This window comes from Takifugu rubripes, chromosome 9 (assembly GCF_901000725.2).
Source record: "Takifugu rubripes chromosome 9, fTakRub1.2, whole genome shotgun sequence".
NCBI classification, from domain to species: domain Eukaryota; kingdom Metazoa; phylum Chordata; class Actinopteri; order Tetraodontiformes; family Tetraodontidae; genus Takifugu; species Takifugu rubripes.
The window spans coordinates 9,126,722-9,145,113 of NC_042293.1; the positions used below are offsets into that span (position 1 = coordinate 9,126,722).

Below are 18,392 nucleotides of genomic sequence, written 5' to 3' on the forward strand. Positions count from 1 at the left end.
TCACTGAAGGAAGAGGAAGAATGTTTCTGAAAAGGACTGATTAGCATCAACATACTGGAATCTTTTAATCCTTTGAATAGCTGCCATCACGGTCCTCTCATGAGCTGCAGGATCGCCGAAAAACTGGAAACCATCTTTACCTTGGAAACCTTTTTCTGTTTTTGTTGAGCTGATACTGGGAACGAGAGAACCAGTACAATGGGAGTAAAAGACAACACAAAACAGCCATCTTCGATTGGTACTGTCAAGCATTCCGCTCCTGAAGTGGCTACACAACCATCGGGATGCGTTAGGTCGATGAAAGCCTGTCCTTGCAGTGTTTCTGCACAATGAAAGAGCCGTGTTCCGCTTCTGCTGACTCCACACTACCCGACACAATACAGCAATCCAGTACGACAGCTAAACGGAGTCGTCCCCCACGTGAGAGCGTCAATTCATCAAAAATCATCTCTTGCAAGATTTTTCCCACTCTGCATTTATTACGTTTTTATTGAGTCTGAGTTTTCTTTACCTTTTGGGTTGACTGCAGAGGCGACACCATGGACGGATAATAAACAGACAATCACATCGTCTGTGTCCGTTCAGAATATGTGTTGTTTCTGGGCAGATAAAATGTTACTTTGATCAGTGTTTCGTTGAGGGTCGACTGAATTCGCCAGCGTTAATGTTCCAATAATCTCCCTGCACTACAGCAAATGAAGCTGCGGATGTTGTTCACAAAACAAAAATCCATTAATAAAGAACTTTACTCAGGATAATCAACCATTTTGTGATGGCAACTGACTTCAGATTGAACAGAACCACCAGCTCAAATGCGCAGTATCTATGGTTGTCATAGTAACACAACACGGTCACCTGTTTTAACTCTGCTTGCAACATTGTGCTGCCGTACTTTTCCGTTTAATGTCTGATTCACAGTTATGGCTGCATGTTTACAGCTTTGAACACCTGCAGGATTAAAAGCACACACACCTATTAAATAGAGTTGGTACTAAAACACCCAAACTTGCGCCGCCCTTTGGGTCTGGCTGCATTCCTTCTGCTCTGACAACATTATTGCTTTCAGATGTTGCAGGTGTGATGGGATCAGATAACGTGCTCCCTGCTGGGCTGTTCAATCAAAGCAATTAGATAATTTCCCAAGTGAGAGGTGAATGGCCAGACAAAGGTCATCTCCAGCCATTAGTCTCCGGAGCAGCTACTACTGTGTGTTCAGATCGCTCACTTTGATGTCATTAATGGTGCCTCTGGAAATGCGACATCAGTAACAAACCAGAGCAAATACACTTTTTAATGGGAGGGTTTTGGGAAAAGATATGGTGGCAGCATCTTATTATCGCGTTTGAATAAATCTATTCATTGTGAAGTCTGGTTGTTTGAATGCACCTATGAAGCTTAAATATGTTCTAGTCATTATGAGCCTGGAGTGCATATGTGCCCATATGTAGGCCAGTGGTGTAAAATTTGAAAGAAAAAAGGTAAGAAAATGCACTTGAATCATCAGTTAGTGAACCAATTCTTCGTGCGTACTTCTACATGGGGACATCGGTTAGTTTAGGTGGAAATTGTAGCTATACGTATCTGTTATTAGGGATCTGGTGAGTCAACTTTGAACACCTAATCTATGTTTCGAAATACACACATGATTGCTGTGATTGCAGAGTTCTGTGTATTTCTTCCATCTCCCTCCTGTTGAAACTGACTTCCACTCCCTTTTCCCTTTTCCCTTTTCCGTGGCAACAGACCCCGACTGCTGTGAGAAATCAGAGGTGTTTGACTGGGGAGGCAGCAAATGGCAACTGAGGACTATTAAATTTCTCTTCAAATCAGTCAAGCACTCTAACATTCACATAACTAATGAATCCTCCAAGAATCTCCCCTCCCCATCAATGAAAAGCCAACCCATGATGCTTATAATCCAAGGCAGTGTGACCTTAATTGCTTCCTTTATGGTTATGGTATGTTCCTGGGTCTATTTTTGTACCACTCTAGAACTGATGGAGAACGATTGTGTTTCACGTGCTGCTGCAGTCCAGGAGCAGATGCACTATCATGTTTTCCACCCGTGGGCCTCAGCTGCTGCGCTCCACCTTCAGACTGCATTTTCAGTGCAACTGCATCATCGTTTGTGTGTCAAAAGGTCAGACGAGGAAGCAGCAAAAGTTGTCCTGTTCTGAGTAATCTACTTCTCCTGTCAGCTGTCTAGGTTGTTTCCTTACTTGTATCATTAATGCCCAGCTTTTTTTTTTTTTTAAATGTATACATTCAGTCTTTTTTTCATTTTAATCTTCAAGTTTTTTTAAATATCAAGGTAATTAGTCTCAATGAATTTGAAGTCAAAAGAATACCATTCTCTTCTCTGGTCACTTGAGTAAATCAACATCACAGGAAACTGATTGTCATCATCAAATCATTCAAATTATCCCGAAAACAAAACAAGAGGACAAACACTGGAGCCAGAATTTTGAATAATGACACATTAGGATGTATAAGCTTAAACTGATACATTAGCTCAGTAGCTCATAAAGTCTTGTGACTCTACATTCCCTCCTCTTATCTCCCCTTTAGCAAACTTTATTATAATCCTTTTAATTTGAAGTGCAGATACAACAAACCCAGGTTTATGGCAAAACGGGTAGATTTAAATGAAATATGACAAAAGAAGTGAGTATTTTTTTCACATGTTTATTGGCTGGGGGCTGTTATGGATTGTGGCTGCTGCTGTCTGGTGCAGAGTCAGATTACCTGCTGTTGAAGAGGCCCCCATGTTGGATGAGACCTGCTTCACTGTCTTATAGTGTCGTCTCCTCATGGCCTCAAGGTGTCAACTTGCATGTGACAGATAAACCCCCTGAACCCCCCCCCCCCCCCCCCCCCCCAACAGTCACTCTGTTGGGCATTTTCCTCAGTCTGACCTGGTACATAAATAGATCTCCAACACCCAACCCCCCTTCTGGAGCTGTATGTGATTGCCTTCCAGTCATTCTTTGGCAAATTCCAAACTTGCTGTGGCGGCACCGGTGCGCCACAAGCTGCTGTTTTCATCCAGAAGCTGACATCAGCTCACGCTGCCTTCATTGACTGGAACCAGCCTCATTTATTCTAATTAACAATCCTTGCAGTGTTGTTCTCTAATGCATCAGTAGTGTAGTTTAGTTTGATCAATTAAATTTATTGATCATCGGAGGTGGGCAGAACATGTTAACGTTCATGCCAGTCGCACAGCTTGATGATTAACTGTGTAATTAAAAGCCAATTTTTGTTTTTTAGAAACTTCAGCGTTTTTTAAAAATAGACGCAAAAGCAAGATTTGTCATTATTCCACATTCTGTTCATGGATCTCTTGTTTATCTCTTTACGGGAAGTCGGAAGGTGAGATCGTGGCTTCTTCAGGGGAAATGCTCATATTTTAATCTTTGAATTCAAAATGAAAAAAAAGTGGAATTATTCCTTTCTTTCTGACTAAGATGTTGGAAGTAGCTTTACTGAAAAGTGTCTGTGCATGTTGCACATGTGAAAAAAGCCTCCAGTTTTTGTCCAGTCGGTCTTAATCTCTCTAGCAGATTTCCTCATGTAAAGTCAATAGCGTTCATTACTTTCTTTTAAAATGCTGCCATTCTGTTTGTCACTTCTCTATGGCAGTATAATCAGTTCTGCTTAGTGGACAGAAGGAGGGACGGCGCCAGAGGGGGAAGATTGATGAACGATTCCCTCAAACAATAGATCTTCATCTCTAAACGCATCTCTCCTCCTTTTGAATTTGCTGAGGTATTTATCACCTCAGGAGGAAAAAAGTTCAGGAGGCGCCGTGACGTCTGCCGACACGGAGTTAAAAAAGGAAATCTTTAACTCGCGACACGAATCGGCAGCAATGAGCTCTTCACTGACAATCATGACTTCCATTGAGGGGAAACGGTGTATAACTCAGTGACTTCTGCTTTCAAAAGTGCATTTGCACCAATCTGCTGCATTCGCTGCGTTCACAGTATCGGCCTGAAGGTGACTCACTGCTTTCATATACGGGCCCAGATAAGACGTACCATATATACGATGCACGGCTTGTTATTCAAACACTCAGATGTCTCTCAAACTTCCAAGGCCTCCTGCCTTACTCTCTCCTGCATGCTTAACCAGGATACTCAGGCATTCTTTTTCAGTCCACATGATGTCAGTCAGAGAAGGCAAGAAGTCTCCCAATTCTCTGACCAGCTATAATTCTCAGCCTTCTTTATCTTCTCCACTTCTTATCTCTTGTCTTCAGCATGTGTGCGTCTGATTTGAAGACACGTATCGTCATGTTTACTCTAGACCTCGTAGAAATTCAAGTAAATTCAGCTCCCTTTTTATTCAAGGACTCTTTCCAGCTGACTGGCAGGAGTGTGTGAGCTGTCTCCTTGTTTTCTGTCTTCACATTATTTATTCCAGCTCCGGAGAGTTGCACGCCCGTTCACATTTGATAAACGAGCAGGCAAATATCGCACAGGCTATTCTTATATATAACTGCCGTTGGCGTGGTTTGCATTTTTGCGTGCCTGCTCATAAGCGTGTTTGTGCTCTGAACAGGATATGCAAATAAAGATGGCGACCACACAACACCTCCCATGTTGCGTTTAAACCCTGAAACTGTTTTTAATTTGAAAGCCAATATATCAACCTGACACGTTTTAATATTTGTTTTAAAGGGCAGGTCCGTCGCCGGGTTTAGACACGCTCGCATGTCTCCTCTGACTTGTTTCCACATTATTTATTATCGTCTGGCTAAAAAGCGTTTCAAGATGGACCTCAGAGCAGAAACTTTTCTCGAACATCAAAAGTTGTAGCTTAAAAAAAAGGAATTTCAATTGATTTTACATTCTTTCACTGCCATAAGATTAGCAGAAAAATCTTTGCTATTGATCCTGGTCCCCCTCCATTTACACAGTAGAGTAAAATGCATAGAATTCCCAGTTCATGTAAATAAAGGAATGTTTGAAAACACATTTTTGCACTGCGGCTCTCCCTCCTCCACCTGTCTCCATCTCTGGCTCTCCTCCTCCTCCCTTCCCTTCTCCACCTTCCTCAAACATCCGTGCCAGTGATGTTATCTGACCTTCACTCTGCAAATGGAGGAAAATTACAGCCACAGCTATCTGGGAATCATGCAAAGCAGTTGCTGACACTACCAACTAATTTACCTCCCAAACCGAACGTGTTTGGAAGAACAACATGAAGCTGAAGGTTAAAAGCAGTTTAGTTGACTTATTTCTTCAACTCAGCTTCTGTCTACAATTCTGTTCAACATGTAACGATTGCTGTTCATCATCATTGAAGGTTCGTCTGATCTGATGCATCCTGTCTATCCCCTGGAATCATCTGCTTGATGGCCCCTGACATATCTGAAGGATGTGCTGCTGTCATTTATCCTTCATTTTGACATTGCTGGAGGAATTAGAGACCGCACGCCTCTGCCTGCGTATCTCATAAAGGTAGTTAATGTGACATGGCGTGATGCAATTCAAGAGTTAAAGGACAATTGCCGACCTTGTGCGTGCGCGCCTGGGCTCTCGTGAGGGCGAAAAAAATCCCACATCCGCACTCACGGAAGCAGCTCACAGGGCGATAACTGACACAGCGTGCACCACTGTCATTGTGTGTAAACACGGGCTAATGACAAACACACACACGTGGGTCACCCAGGGGTGCAGCAAGAGAGGGGACGTCGTTGGAGGAAATTAAAAGAAAATAGCGCCGACTTCAACGGCCCCGGTCAGCTTTTGATGCTGATCTCCGCAGGCAGCCAAATGTTTTGGAAAACTCTGGAAGGCAGATTTTAGTTTTGAGGCATATGCCCCCTGTTCATACTCAGGCCCACCATCAAGACCTTGGCTGTAAAACCGGCAGCTCTGGCAGCCGAGTCAATGTTATATAAGGTCTGTGGGAGCCTTTTGTGCCAAGAGAAGAGAGTGCAATTAATGGCCCCGGGTCATAAAGTGACACAAACAGAGAAAATCAATTACAGAAGTTGGTGCTTGCAACTAAAAAAGGAACCACACGTGAAGGATGGCGATGAGCTAAAAACAGGGACACCCCTGTTAGCTCCACATTGTTATTGTTAGCTCCACATTGTTGACAGTGTGATATTAAACCACGACAGACTTCTGGTTGTTGCTGTGCTCCTCTGACACAGGCCTCATATCTGGGACCAAGCGTATAAGTCAACAGATTCTTCGCTGTAATTAATAATTACAGCGTAAAACAGCTTTTGTGCAACACCAGTCAGCCTATCATGCGTCCAGTAATGCCCCGACATCGGCACTGCTGTGCTAATCTGTTCTGAAACACTGTGTGAACGCCTCACTGACTTCAGGGTCTATAGATGTTGGCCTCCAGTGGAACGAGCAATCAGGGCATTTGGAAATCCAGTTAAGATTCGGGTTGAAGTATTTCAAATGTAGTAATCATAGTGAACAGCATTTACAGTAATGCTATGCGTGGATTTAACAGAATCGGATGAACAGTCCTGATTTTGAAGCAGAAACTTCTCAAATGTTTCATCTCAATGTCAGACGGAGCACCGTCGTCCTGAATGGAGGAAGGCAGACAGTTTTGCCTCACTTGAAAACATCTTTGTTTTATTAATCTAAAGCTTTCTGCGACTGGCCTAATTCCAGTCCTGGCCAACCAAGCAGAAAAAAACAACTTGTCTCCTTCCACTGGGTGGAGGATAGGGTGGATTTGGCCACCATAACGCCTGGAGCCTCCTGGGATCTGGCCACCATTAATTACCACTAATGAGCTGAGCATGAGTGACCTGATGATGATGATGGACTGTAAAGAACCAGGGAGGTTCTAGAGCTCTTGTATTGTGATGGAGAAAGTTTGGAAATCGAATAGAAGAGGAGAAATGGAAAAAAAAGATGGATAGCTGAAGGAAAAAGTGTGTGAAAATTTCCAGTGTTGGAGCATCGGAGGCATTTTTCATGGGATTCCTTTTTTAAATCTGACCTTTGAACTTGAGGTCGGAAATCTATGACGGACACAGCTTGAGTAGTGACTTTTTTAGGTTATTAAAAGAGCCCAGTGTCCTTGGTTGTGATGATTTAAACTGTGAAGTGAACTCAAAGTCAGGAAGTGAGCAATAAGTTGAACACTGAGCTTGGCCGTTTGAACAAAGGGGCTCTATTTGAATATATACTTCTGGCACACAGACTGTATGAAGCAGGAACAGATGAAAAAGGATACTGTGTGTGTGTGTGTGTGTGTGTGTGTGTGTGTGTGTGTGTGTGTGTGTGTGTGTGTGAGAGAGAGAGAGAGAGAGACGTCCTTGCCTGTGTATTTGGATTTGAATTGGCGGCTCCCTGCCAGTCGCCTCCTCCACCCTCCGAGCTCCTCACAGCACTGCCAGTGTACCTCTGCGAAAGGCTGGGAAAACATGCGGAGGACGGCCCAGAGGAGCAGAGGGAGACCGGGCCTACCTGCTGCCCACACCAGTCTGACGGGGGAGGGCAGACACCCAAAATACCATTGCTCAATGCATGTTTTGTCAAAAGATGCACTATGATGTCTTCAAGTGGCTCCAACTCCAATCTTTTTGTGGAGAACATTTTGTCTTCCCCCAACTCTCAATTTATTTCCCATATTTTAATGTTGACGGCGTTTTAGAAATTGCACTGACATCCTGCCAGTACAACTGTAACTACAGGCTGCCACGGTTCATTCGAGAGGCGTCTAAAGTGGATGTTTTGTTGCAGTAAGTTTAACTGTTACATTTAGCAGAACATCCCCAGCTGTCAGAGAGGCAATGTTCAGCATTCTAACTGAAAGTGACGGGGAAATGGGAGGGTCATCCACCTAAAGATGAGCTGCAGGGGTGGTGGTGGGGGGCAGCATACGCTACTAGTGGTCATCCGTCTCTGCCAAGCAAGGCCCGCTTCCAGACGGAGCGCGTGCTGCACAGAGGCGCTTTGCACAGGCAGTCATGATGGATTACTCCAGGTGAGTTGAACAATTATGCCAAAATTCGGAGCTCTGGGTCTCATAAGTTTCTGCTCTCACATCTGGGATGAATAATGGACCAACATGCAGAAAAGAAAAGTAATTAAAGCACTTAAGCTATTCTTTGAGGTAAGAATAACAGAGCGGTGATGTGTTTGCTTTATCTACTGTTAGCATACAGGATGTACTGAAGGCTTTAAAAACTCCTGAGTTCCGAAGTCATGGAAAATACAAAGAAAATCCACATTTGACATTTACTTTTGTACTTGAGAGCACTTGTTCCATGCGGGTGAACAACCCACAAAATACCATAATAAACCAGTATCCCGATCCATTTCCGGCTCTTAGCACAGCCCTATTCCAACAAAGCAATAAATGTGGAGGAACCTCTTCAACAAATGCTATCCACTGTAAGTTCTTGCTCTTAAGCAGGAACTATTAATAGATGCTTGTTTTGGGGATGAATTCAGATGCACCAACATGTGTGTTTGGCGAGAGGATGGTGGGTTCGGGGAATTATAGAGCCACGCTGTCGTGATATTTCCACACTTCAGACGCTTTTACAGTACTGCCATCCAAAAAGACTTTTTCCTTATGGAAATATCACATGGCGGTTGGTTTTAACCTTATCAATACAGAAATGTGCTGCTCTCTTCATACAGCAGCTCCAAGCTCGTCAGTGCACACACACATACACACACGTTAGCGTTCTAGCATTCTTCATATACTTCATATTTACGAGGTGGTGAGTTTATTGTCTAAAAATGTCCTAAAAACTCTGAGAGCTTACTGTAAACGCAGCTTGGAATGATGTCACCCATTTCAAATGAAGTGGAGGAAAATATCCCCTTGCAGCAAATGTCATTTTATGACATTAGTCATATCCGTTAATTACTACGCTGCCCTCAGAGCTAAATGAGCAATTACTTAGGAAGCTGCCTTTGGCCCAACTGTTGTCGAAAGTGCAAATGATATTTTTTTCATATTTTACTGCAGCGATAATGAGATACATGCAAATGTTGTTCAGGGGATACTGTGTTAGGGTGTGTGGAGTCACTGCAAGATTGAAAAGGATGTAAGGAACTCAAAGCCAAAGATCCCGGCAGACAGATTAGAGATTATACCTGAGTGGCTCCAGATTTGACCTTGTTGCATTCTGCATGAAGTGTTCGATTCCTGTGATTTAGACCCCGAGACTTACACCCTTGAAGGAAGAAATGGGATAAAATGACAGGAAGAATAGTGAAAAAGCTGCAACCTTGTGGAATATAACAGACCTACTTTTATCTAAACTGAAAATGTTGTTATCATTATTGTGCATCTATCTTTAGTCAAAAACATTTTTCTTTTAAATCTGTAATATGAACATGCAGGAGTGTTTGTGTACTGACATGTAAAATAAAAATCTGCAGCTTTCTTTGACAAAAGTTCCCATTAATGGGGGGGGGGGGCACAAACAATAAAGCTAATTATTGTAGAATCCACTGCGGCTTAAGGTTGAATGAAAAGGTGGAGAATTGCAGCAGGGAACAAAAAGCTTTCATTGATTTCAAATTACTTTGCAACACGTTGGACAAACACAGATTTAATCTTTAACTCAAACACCAAACAAGATAGATTTCAGCAGCTGTTGCCTAATGTTGACTAAATACAAAGCATCATTAGCATCATTTTAGAGCGACATTCTTGGCTGTGTGAGTATATTCTTTTTTTCCTCACAATCTCGTCAATGACAGGTGGACATGCTGTGAGGCTGCTGTAAAAGCTCTTCTGTATTAATGTGTGGATATAATGGCTTCATACATGGAGCCCTGTGCATGTAGGATATGCTAAAATGAGCATTCCTTGCTATTGCTGCAGTGTAAGAGAGGAAATTTCATTCTAGAAATATGCTGCCATATGGTAGTTTCTGTAATGTATTGATTGAGGGGAGGGTCTTACAAATACGTATTTACATTTTTATTTAATTAATTCTGTCTTGGGTCCAGGTTCATTCTATAAATTGCAGGAAAGCTAAATGGAAATGCTAATGAGCAAATGGTTAGCAAACCAGCCGGTCGATCACACCGCTGTCTGAGCCAACGCAAAAGTGAGAAAATTATGCACAAGTTAAAACTCCATGAAAAGGCAGATGGCGCAGATGATTTGTGTTAAAATGCCTTTTGTATTCTCTACAAAAAATGATTGATTGATGCCGTAAACAGAAGCCCTCAACAAATCAAGGCTAATGCTCTGTCGACCGAGACTGGCTGAATCGGTCCCTGATCATAGTCTGATCGCTCCTCTTTCAGATATGCCCCGGTGTCAATGATGAGGCGTTACTTTAATCAAGAAATTTAATCCAGCAGTCGGTCGCAAGCACCATTCGCATTACAGAAGTGAAGCACTGATCAGGACGCACTGCGATCAGCTGTCCTGGAGGAAGACAATTGTGCCGGATGTGCTCCGACGATCCTCTCATCCTCGGGTGTGGGTTGTTATTATTGAGGATGAGCTGTGTACAGCGGGCACAAAAACACTACCAATTTCCTGTGGTAGATTTGCTTGAACGCATCAGAAGGCTTGTGCTCTTCTATATTTCTCATACATCTTTTTCTCTGCTCTGGTGTCGAGATGATCAACTAAGGATCCAAACAGAGTCCCAAGCATAATTATCTGTGTACAACATGGTGGATTTTTAATATATAGCATGACTTTTAATGCATTTATCTCTATGTCAAACAGTGGGTCCATAAACATAGATATTGTTTCACTGTTTTAGCTGGGCATGAGCATTTTCTCCCAGGATTCCTTGTTGCAGAGCCCTTTCTGCCAGGCGAAATCATTAAAGGCTTGTGGTGACCTTAGAATATGGTGTGGTCACCTGAGAGCCCAGGCCAAGACCATAGGCTACCTCCAGAGGCTAACCAGCCAGACCAGCACTTGGAAATAACAGCAGTTTTCACACACGTGTCTATATTTATGCATAGGATGGAGGAATATTCAGAGAGAAGCAGGCTTATTTACACATATCTCGCACTCGCGTCAGTGCTCTGTTTCCCACTCACCATCGGGCCGTGTGTGCCTCTCTGATGTACAGTACATATGGTAGCCATCTGGCCTGGCAGAGCAGAGCAGGAGCCAGGAGTGGAGCTACATACAGCCCGTGTACATTAAAGACACAGTTAACCCTTCAGAGTCACAATGGTTCTGCTGCTGGTGAAACCCAACCTCTTAAATGCATTTTTTTTTAATTAAATAAGCCATAGAACAAAATGCAATATGTCCAAAGGAGGTGTAGATCAAACAGCAAATTCACAAAACAAATCAAAGGTTAAATACGCTGTCCAGATTAAAAGGGGGTCCTGAGGGCTTTGTTATTTCAGAAGTCCTCCCAAGGAGGATATTATTTAGATGGTGAGAAGATGTGATGAAAACCTCACTCAGGTATTGATTGAGTATTTAAATGTGTCCTTCTGAATGGTCAGCAGTTGTCCTCTCTTCTCTGATTGTGAATTTATTCCACTCCTGCAGTGATTTTATTTGTTTGTACCACACTTCAATCATTTCCAAAGTTGCGCCCTCACTATTGAAAGCAGCTCTCCTGCGGAGCTGCAGTGCATTTGGCAAAGCGCGCGGCTCAGTCCGCCTCACTAAAATAGATTTAAGTGCAGGGTAGGAGCCACATCGAGGTCAACATTCCTGTCCCAGTGCTCCAGTCAACCCCAAGACGGGTGAGCGTGCATCTTAATTGCAGGAGTTCATCTGCTGACGCACATAACCTGAGAAACAAGCGTCTGAAATAAGAAAACTTACCCAAGAGCCATTGCAAACACAGAGCTCAGTATAGCTCAGTGGCCCCTCCCCCAACATTATTCTATGAAGGGCTAAAGCCAAAGGGATGTTTTGAAAGAAAACTATGAACAAATAAGTACTCCTGAACAACACAAGCTTAAAGCTCCTTCATGCCTGAAGTATTTCTTATCCACTAACTAAATGTTTCTGAATAGTTTACGTATTTCTGAAGCGTGAGGAGGAATTTGCACGGGCTGCAGCGGTTTCGTCTAGACTTTTTATAACATGTGGAACGTGTGTTCAGTTGCGAGCTGGGAGGTTTTTCTGCTGAGTCTGAGGGAGGTGCTTTGAGTGGCATCTTAATGGGACCTCATATTCTCATTACTTCTCCTTCAGTGGCGGTGTCATGCCCCGAGCGTCATCCAGTCCCCTCTCTCCTCTTCTCTTCAGTGACACTGAATAGCCAGGATGCCATATGGCAAACGGGCCTCACGCCCAGCCAGGTGCTCAATAATCTCTCTTTCTTATGTGTCCCGGAACAATTCCGAGCTGCTCCAGCGGGAAAAGCTTTGAAACGTACAAGCAGCTTCATAGTAGCGGACCTGCGAATGCACAATTCCAGGGAGCGCCGCGGTGCTGCCCGGGTGATAGTGACAAGAGTTGTCATCGTGCAAGCGCAGCGAGCGTCAGCCACAGTCGGTGGCGTGTAAGAGCTCCATCAGCTCCTCCCTGAGGGTGGAATGTGCCGTGTGCTTGGACACAGCGAGCCAGTGAGTCACCTTGCCTGCATCCATCCTGAGAGCATCCAGCCCTTCACTGTCAGCTGGTCCTGGTGGTTCCCTGAACCAAGGTTAAGGAGATAAGTGGGTAAAGCTTAAGAGTCAAAGGTGTTTTTTATTCACATTTTTCAGATGGGTTAAAAAGACAGGTGGGGAATTTGCCTCTAACACCCCCTGAGGGGTTTTTAGCCGGTGCATATTAAAGCAAGGTGGGTCACGGCAGCCCTGGCCATGTCCTGAGGGTCTGAATTACACTGGTACATAATTGTGGCAGCAGGAAAAAGGTGGGTGTGAGAAAGGGGACAGGGTAACATTCCTGGTTTAAATGGTCTTAGATGTAATGATCGCAAAATGACGCACTAAATGGGGACCTTTGGGAGCGGCGCTATAGGTGTTTTCCTGCAGAAATGTAAAGGTCCCTCATTACCGATCTGCTCGTGATGTCAGCTTTGGCTGAAAGCAGCAGCTCTGGACACCACACGCCACTGCAGATGGGAGATGTTTGGAGCTTTTTGTTCCAGCGTCTCGCTGCTGGCTCTCAGTAGTTCACCGATGCGGCTACGATCAAGGTGGTGCCACAGCTGCTGATCTATGAGCACGATCTGTTGGACTTGTTTACCGCGCTGCAGCTTTATAAATATCTTTTCCCCCACTCAGTTTAATGAAAGTTGCACCACTTTCATTTGATGAATAATTAATATGAAAAAGCAATTGGAAAGTGTGATATGAACTAAAGGGAAGAGTTCTAACTCCAGACCCAAAGTCATTATCAGACTCCACATTGGGGGGGCTTGATTTTTCACAGCAGCAAACAAGAGGCATTCTCCCTGTTGTATAAGGCCATTGTTCCAAAACTCCATCGATTATAATCCATCTTTTCCCGACATCCTCAAAATCTCTTTTTAAATCTTTCACCAGCTCCTGGTAAAGAGCTGCGTGATGTTTGTAAATTTGCTGAAGTGGAGCCACTTGGGTCCGAAGGACATCAGTTTAACACATAATAGCGAAATCACAAAGCTGATAATGGGAAGGCAATGAATCTCTAATTTCTCTGATGAAGTGAAACTGTAGCCTGACGACGGCGGGGGTTAATCAGCTACTGCTGAGGTAGGAAGAATTGTGCTTGACGTGCTTCTGTGGCCATGCTGAATCCTCTTTCCTTGTCTCCCAGGTGTGCTCAGCCTGCCCGAGGGTCTGGTCCTCCAGCAGCAGCAGCAGCAGCGAGCAGGGAAGAGCAGCGAGGGGAACGCCTACAGTCAGTCGGACCTGCGCTCCGTGGAGCAGTGTTTACTGGCCACAACAGTGGGCAGCATCTCAGAACTCAGTGAGTCTTGGGGGTCAAAATTTGGGGGAGGATTTGACCGTGAGCTAACTTTTGGTGACCATCAGAACACATTGAAAGCGTCTTTGTTGAGGTTCCAATCAGGAATGCAGGTACATGTTGCTCGAGTAAACAGTAGCTCGACACCTGTTATTTTTGGCTGCAGTACACTGCTTTAATTTAAACTCCTTTCATGCCAAAAAGACACCCTCTGTTCTGTACTTGGTGTATCCTGCAGATTCTTTTACTTGGATTAAAAATCCTTCGGCAATTAAACCTTCAGAGAGAAGATTTAAGCCGAAGTGAATATTAGCATTTTAGCAGCGTCACTGCACATTTAATGATGACGGTGTCAGAATAGCGATGCCAGTTTAAGGCACACAAGACAGAAAACCTCCTCTCCAGTGATCACTGAGGATGTTTTTTGGGTTTATTTCTTCCATGATACATTTTGAGTTTTTAAAGGCTGTTTTGAAATATGCTAACGGATCATTTGACCCTGTGTGCACCACTCATCTGAGTTCCCATCCCAACAAATTAATTGCAAAAAGAAATGTCTAAATCCTCAACGTTTTCATTTTTATGGTTCTTTCTTCTGGGAAAAAGGTGCTCCTGTCATTGCAACACAGAATTACTGGAACTCAGGGCTGCCATTGTGTTCACATGGCTGTGTGTGCGCTTGTGTGTGTGTTTGTGTTTGTGAGAGCGAGAGAGACAGAGACAGAGAGAAAGCTAGAACTCAACAAGCTTATCAGACAAATCCTGATCTTATCAAGTGTTTGTAATAATCTGAATATTGACACAGATACGCCCCCTGGATTTACTTACGCTTGCACAGTTGCTTTCTGTTTACGGTGTAATATAAGTAATTAAACCTCATTTAAACACAAACCAGTCTTGTATAATATGAAGTCAGTGGCAGTAATGTGGCAGAGCAACAGTATGAAGAATGAACAAGCTTTTTCTTTTTTACATACTCCATGAGCTGCACAATAAGGAGATTCTGAGGGGGTTTAAACAGCAGTTTCACTCATTTTTGTTGCCTTGTCATTGCTGCAGTAATGTGTTGTTTGATAAGGTACACACACACTCACACCCTGCGATCCGTAAAACGCTGCGTCATAATCCTGCTGTTATTTGTCCATTTAAACGGATGTAAATCCTGCGAACTGCGCTGTCAGAGAGTGTGGCTCTCATTAACTACAGTCATCCATGTAAAATCGTTTTACACAGCAGATCGACAGGCCCCTAAATGCTAATTACACTCTCCACTCACGCTGCACTGTTTTTGAAAACCATTTTTTGCATCAGACTGCTTTATTTATTAATGATAGAGCAGATCCCCTGCAGATAATCATAATAGTTTATCTGCATCATTTAAGAGATTACATGGGGATTGTTCTGATTCTTTTTTTCGTCTTCTCTGGGGGAAATAAAGGTCCTCACACACGTTGCACTAAGCTCTTTTTCTGCTTTTTCTGGCACGCTGAGCTACAAACCTCTTTATGTTTCCCATTAATGCAGCCTCATATCATCACAGCATCTTGACGTCTGTCGTTGCCGATCTTTGCTTTCTTTTTACAAACACTGATACTGATTTCAGGTTGAAGATGCTGCGAGTCGCTGTGATGGAAGAATAGCACATTTTAGTCACGTGTGCGAAGATTATTTCCTTTTAAAAGGGTGTGTAGAACTGAAGCTGTGCTGGGGTCTGGTTCGGTTGTCGTAGCATCGTTGTGTCAAGACAAGGGTGGAAATGAATTTATATCCTGTGCAAACATTTATCATGAGAGCAAACAGTGATTCCCACCACTGTGTGTTTTCCTGCAGTCAAAGCAGGAGAAGTGGGATCTCCTCTGCCTGTGATGTATTGATGAGGTGGGGCAAGGACTCATTCAGATGTGTTGGCTTCGTAAACACACTGCGAGACCCCACGCCCTAAACAATAGCAGAGCTTAATGCTGTGGTAATGTTATGGGCTCAGCAGAGGAGCTCTGTAAATAACTGAACATCTGCAAACAGACACACAGCTCAAACTAGGAAGAAAGCAATAATACCTGAACAGAGGAAGTGTCCGTGATTGCCCTTTCAAGATGACACAGTGAAACAGAGCATGATTGGAAAAGGCAGAGGAGGGAAAGATGGGAAGGTCAAAGGAAAAAAGGGGGCTTAATGGAATGAAATAGTGTCAGAGTGGCACAGTCGGCCTCTTATGTAGGTGTTTTTCACGCTGACTTTTACAATCAGGTTTAAAGCATCGCCGCTCATTTACCTCTGTGCATTTCCTTGCTGATTCTTCCACCAAAATGCCAAATTACCATACTTGAAATGACAGTCCCACAGCTATTGTAATTATTGATGCGTCTTCATTGCTCAGTCACGGTTTGACAACATTCCCAGATATGTTTAACCCTATGCAGCTGGAAGGTAACACAACCACAAGGTCACATGGCAGCAACCTTTGCAGCCTCTACATCATGCAAAAACCCTCCCAGCTAATTTATAAACAAGATAGTGGAAAACTAAATGGATTTGAATTACAAAGTGAATGTTATCCAATTCACCATTACATTATGTTGATTAAAACAGATTCATTCCTTGACCTTAAAACCATTTTACCACAGTAAAAAGGCTCCAAGAAATGTCTGAGACCTTTCTAATATTCCTTTTTGTGTGTTTTCTTCTGTTCTTTGATCCAGAGTACATCCACAGGACTATAAATCCTCTCTAAGTAGTTCAGCCAGGAATTAACCAAAAGCCACATTAATAGCTCAATAATAAGAACATTTTCTGTTGCAGCAGCAACAAAAATTGCTGTTTTTCCGATACATCTCCTCTTTATATGAGATGAATTCATTCTGAAACTGGCAGCTGCTGATGGGGATTGATATCTTCAACATGAGGAAGGTGGAACTGAAACCTAAAACCTGAACAAATGAAGCTTGTCTTCACTCAGAGAGGGCGGCAGGAGGTGGGTGATTATGAGAAAACAGTCTGGGATCCAGAGACGGAACAATATTTACAGGGACATTTTTACTGAGAGATCTTATATTCCTTAATTTGTCAAGCTGAAAATGCTCCTACAAACCATAAACCAACATCTACGTCATCCACATGAATAAGCTGCTGTCAGGGAAAAAAAGATGTCATTAAAATCTCTGCACTGTTGTGTCAGGATGGCCTCGGGCCGCCATTTAATGTAATCACGGCCCTGTAGCAACGGTTCAGTGCGATGGCAGCAGCTGCAGCTGCATCAGGACCAACCAGAGTTTATTTACCTGCCTTTATATATCTTCCAGTAGATAATTTATGCAGCTGGAAAAAGAAATCCCCGATGGACAAATTGACGTGCTTTAAGACATCCAGGGGTGTTTTGCAGTGCAGCACTGCAGGAAAGTAATCATCGCCAGCAGGACCTGCTCAGTGCATCCTGCTGTTGGCTTAAATTAGTCACCAAGATGAGGTATTGATTGATAGTGTGAGTCCTGTAATGAAAGTTGTTAATGTCATGCTTAATAAACCATCCCTGGTTGTTTGAAAAAGAAAAGGGGTGGGGTGGGGGGGTGCTAACCTGTTATTTCCTGATGAAGTGACGGTAATCTCACCGTATTAAGCTGCTGTTGTGCTCTGTCATGGTTCACAAGGATCGCCCTTTTCGGCTCAGCCAGCCCGACAAAATATCACAGGCGGCATTAATAAGGCATGAGAGCTGGCTGTGGCCGTCGACCACCTCGGCTCGCCTTACCCTGCTTAACCAGGCACGATCACAAGCTTCGGTATATTCCCACTACTACGCCTGTATAATGAAGACAAAGATGGGATGGGACTGACATGGGACTGAGTCCAGAAAAACGGAATGCTTTTTTTGCAGGTAAATGTATTTAGCTCGCCAGCGGTTCTCAAAGGACGGCCAAATAATGTAATTGTAATTGTGATGCTGCTGAACAATCCTCTTTGTTTCTCTCCGTATCTGTTTTCTTCCCTCTCGGTATAAACAGGCAGGTCTGGCAGACCTGGACACCAGATGTCCTCGTGTTCATGTGTGTTTGGCTTGACCAGGGCAACAGGATTCAGCGTGTGTGTGTGTGTGTGTGTGTGTGTGTGTGTGTGTGTGTGTGTGTGTGTGTGTGTGTGTGTGTGTGTGTGTGTGTGTGTGTGTGTGTGTGTGTGTGTGTGTGTGTGTGTGTGTGTGTGTGTGTGTGTGGACCCTGCTCCTGATTTTCATTACATTGCCTCGCAGTGCGCTCGGTTTAGACAGGAAGATGAAGCAACAGGAACCTGACAGCATTCAGCAAAATGTGATGTTAGTCCAGGCTGTAATAATGCAGGGCCATTTCTCAAACAAACTCCTCAGCTGCTGAATAACAAAGGCGCCAAAGTCACAATCTGGTCCGGCTGTGATCGCTGCTCTTGACCAGCAGCCTGGCTGTAAAAAAAAATCTTTCTGTATTGATTTTTGATGAGCAGAATATGTGGATTTAAAAGGAATTCTGTGCGTTGTTTCTAGTGACACTGAGATTAATTTCAAGATAGATTTTGTTTAC

General features: G+C 43.6%; 1 protein-coding gene across 2 annotated transcripts in view; it reads left to right on the forward strand.

Moving 5' to 3' along the window:
• btbd11b (BTB (POZ) domain containing 11b) overlaps nucleotides 1-18,392 on the forward strand; it is a 46,061-nt gene that overhangs the window by 14,766 nt on the left and 12,903 nt on the right. For both annotated transcript variants that reach the window (XM_011607333.2, XM_003967424.3), the window contains exon 2: nucleotides 13,699-13,851. In XM_011607333.2, the coding sequence (XP_011605635.1) occupies nucleotides 13,699-13,851 (153 nt within the window). The remainder of the gene's footprint in view (nucleotides 1-13,698; nucleotides 13,852-18,392) is intronic.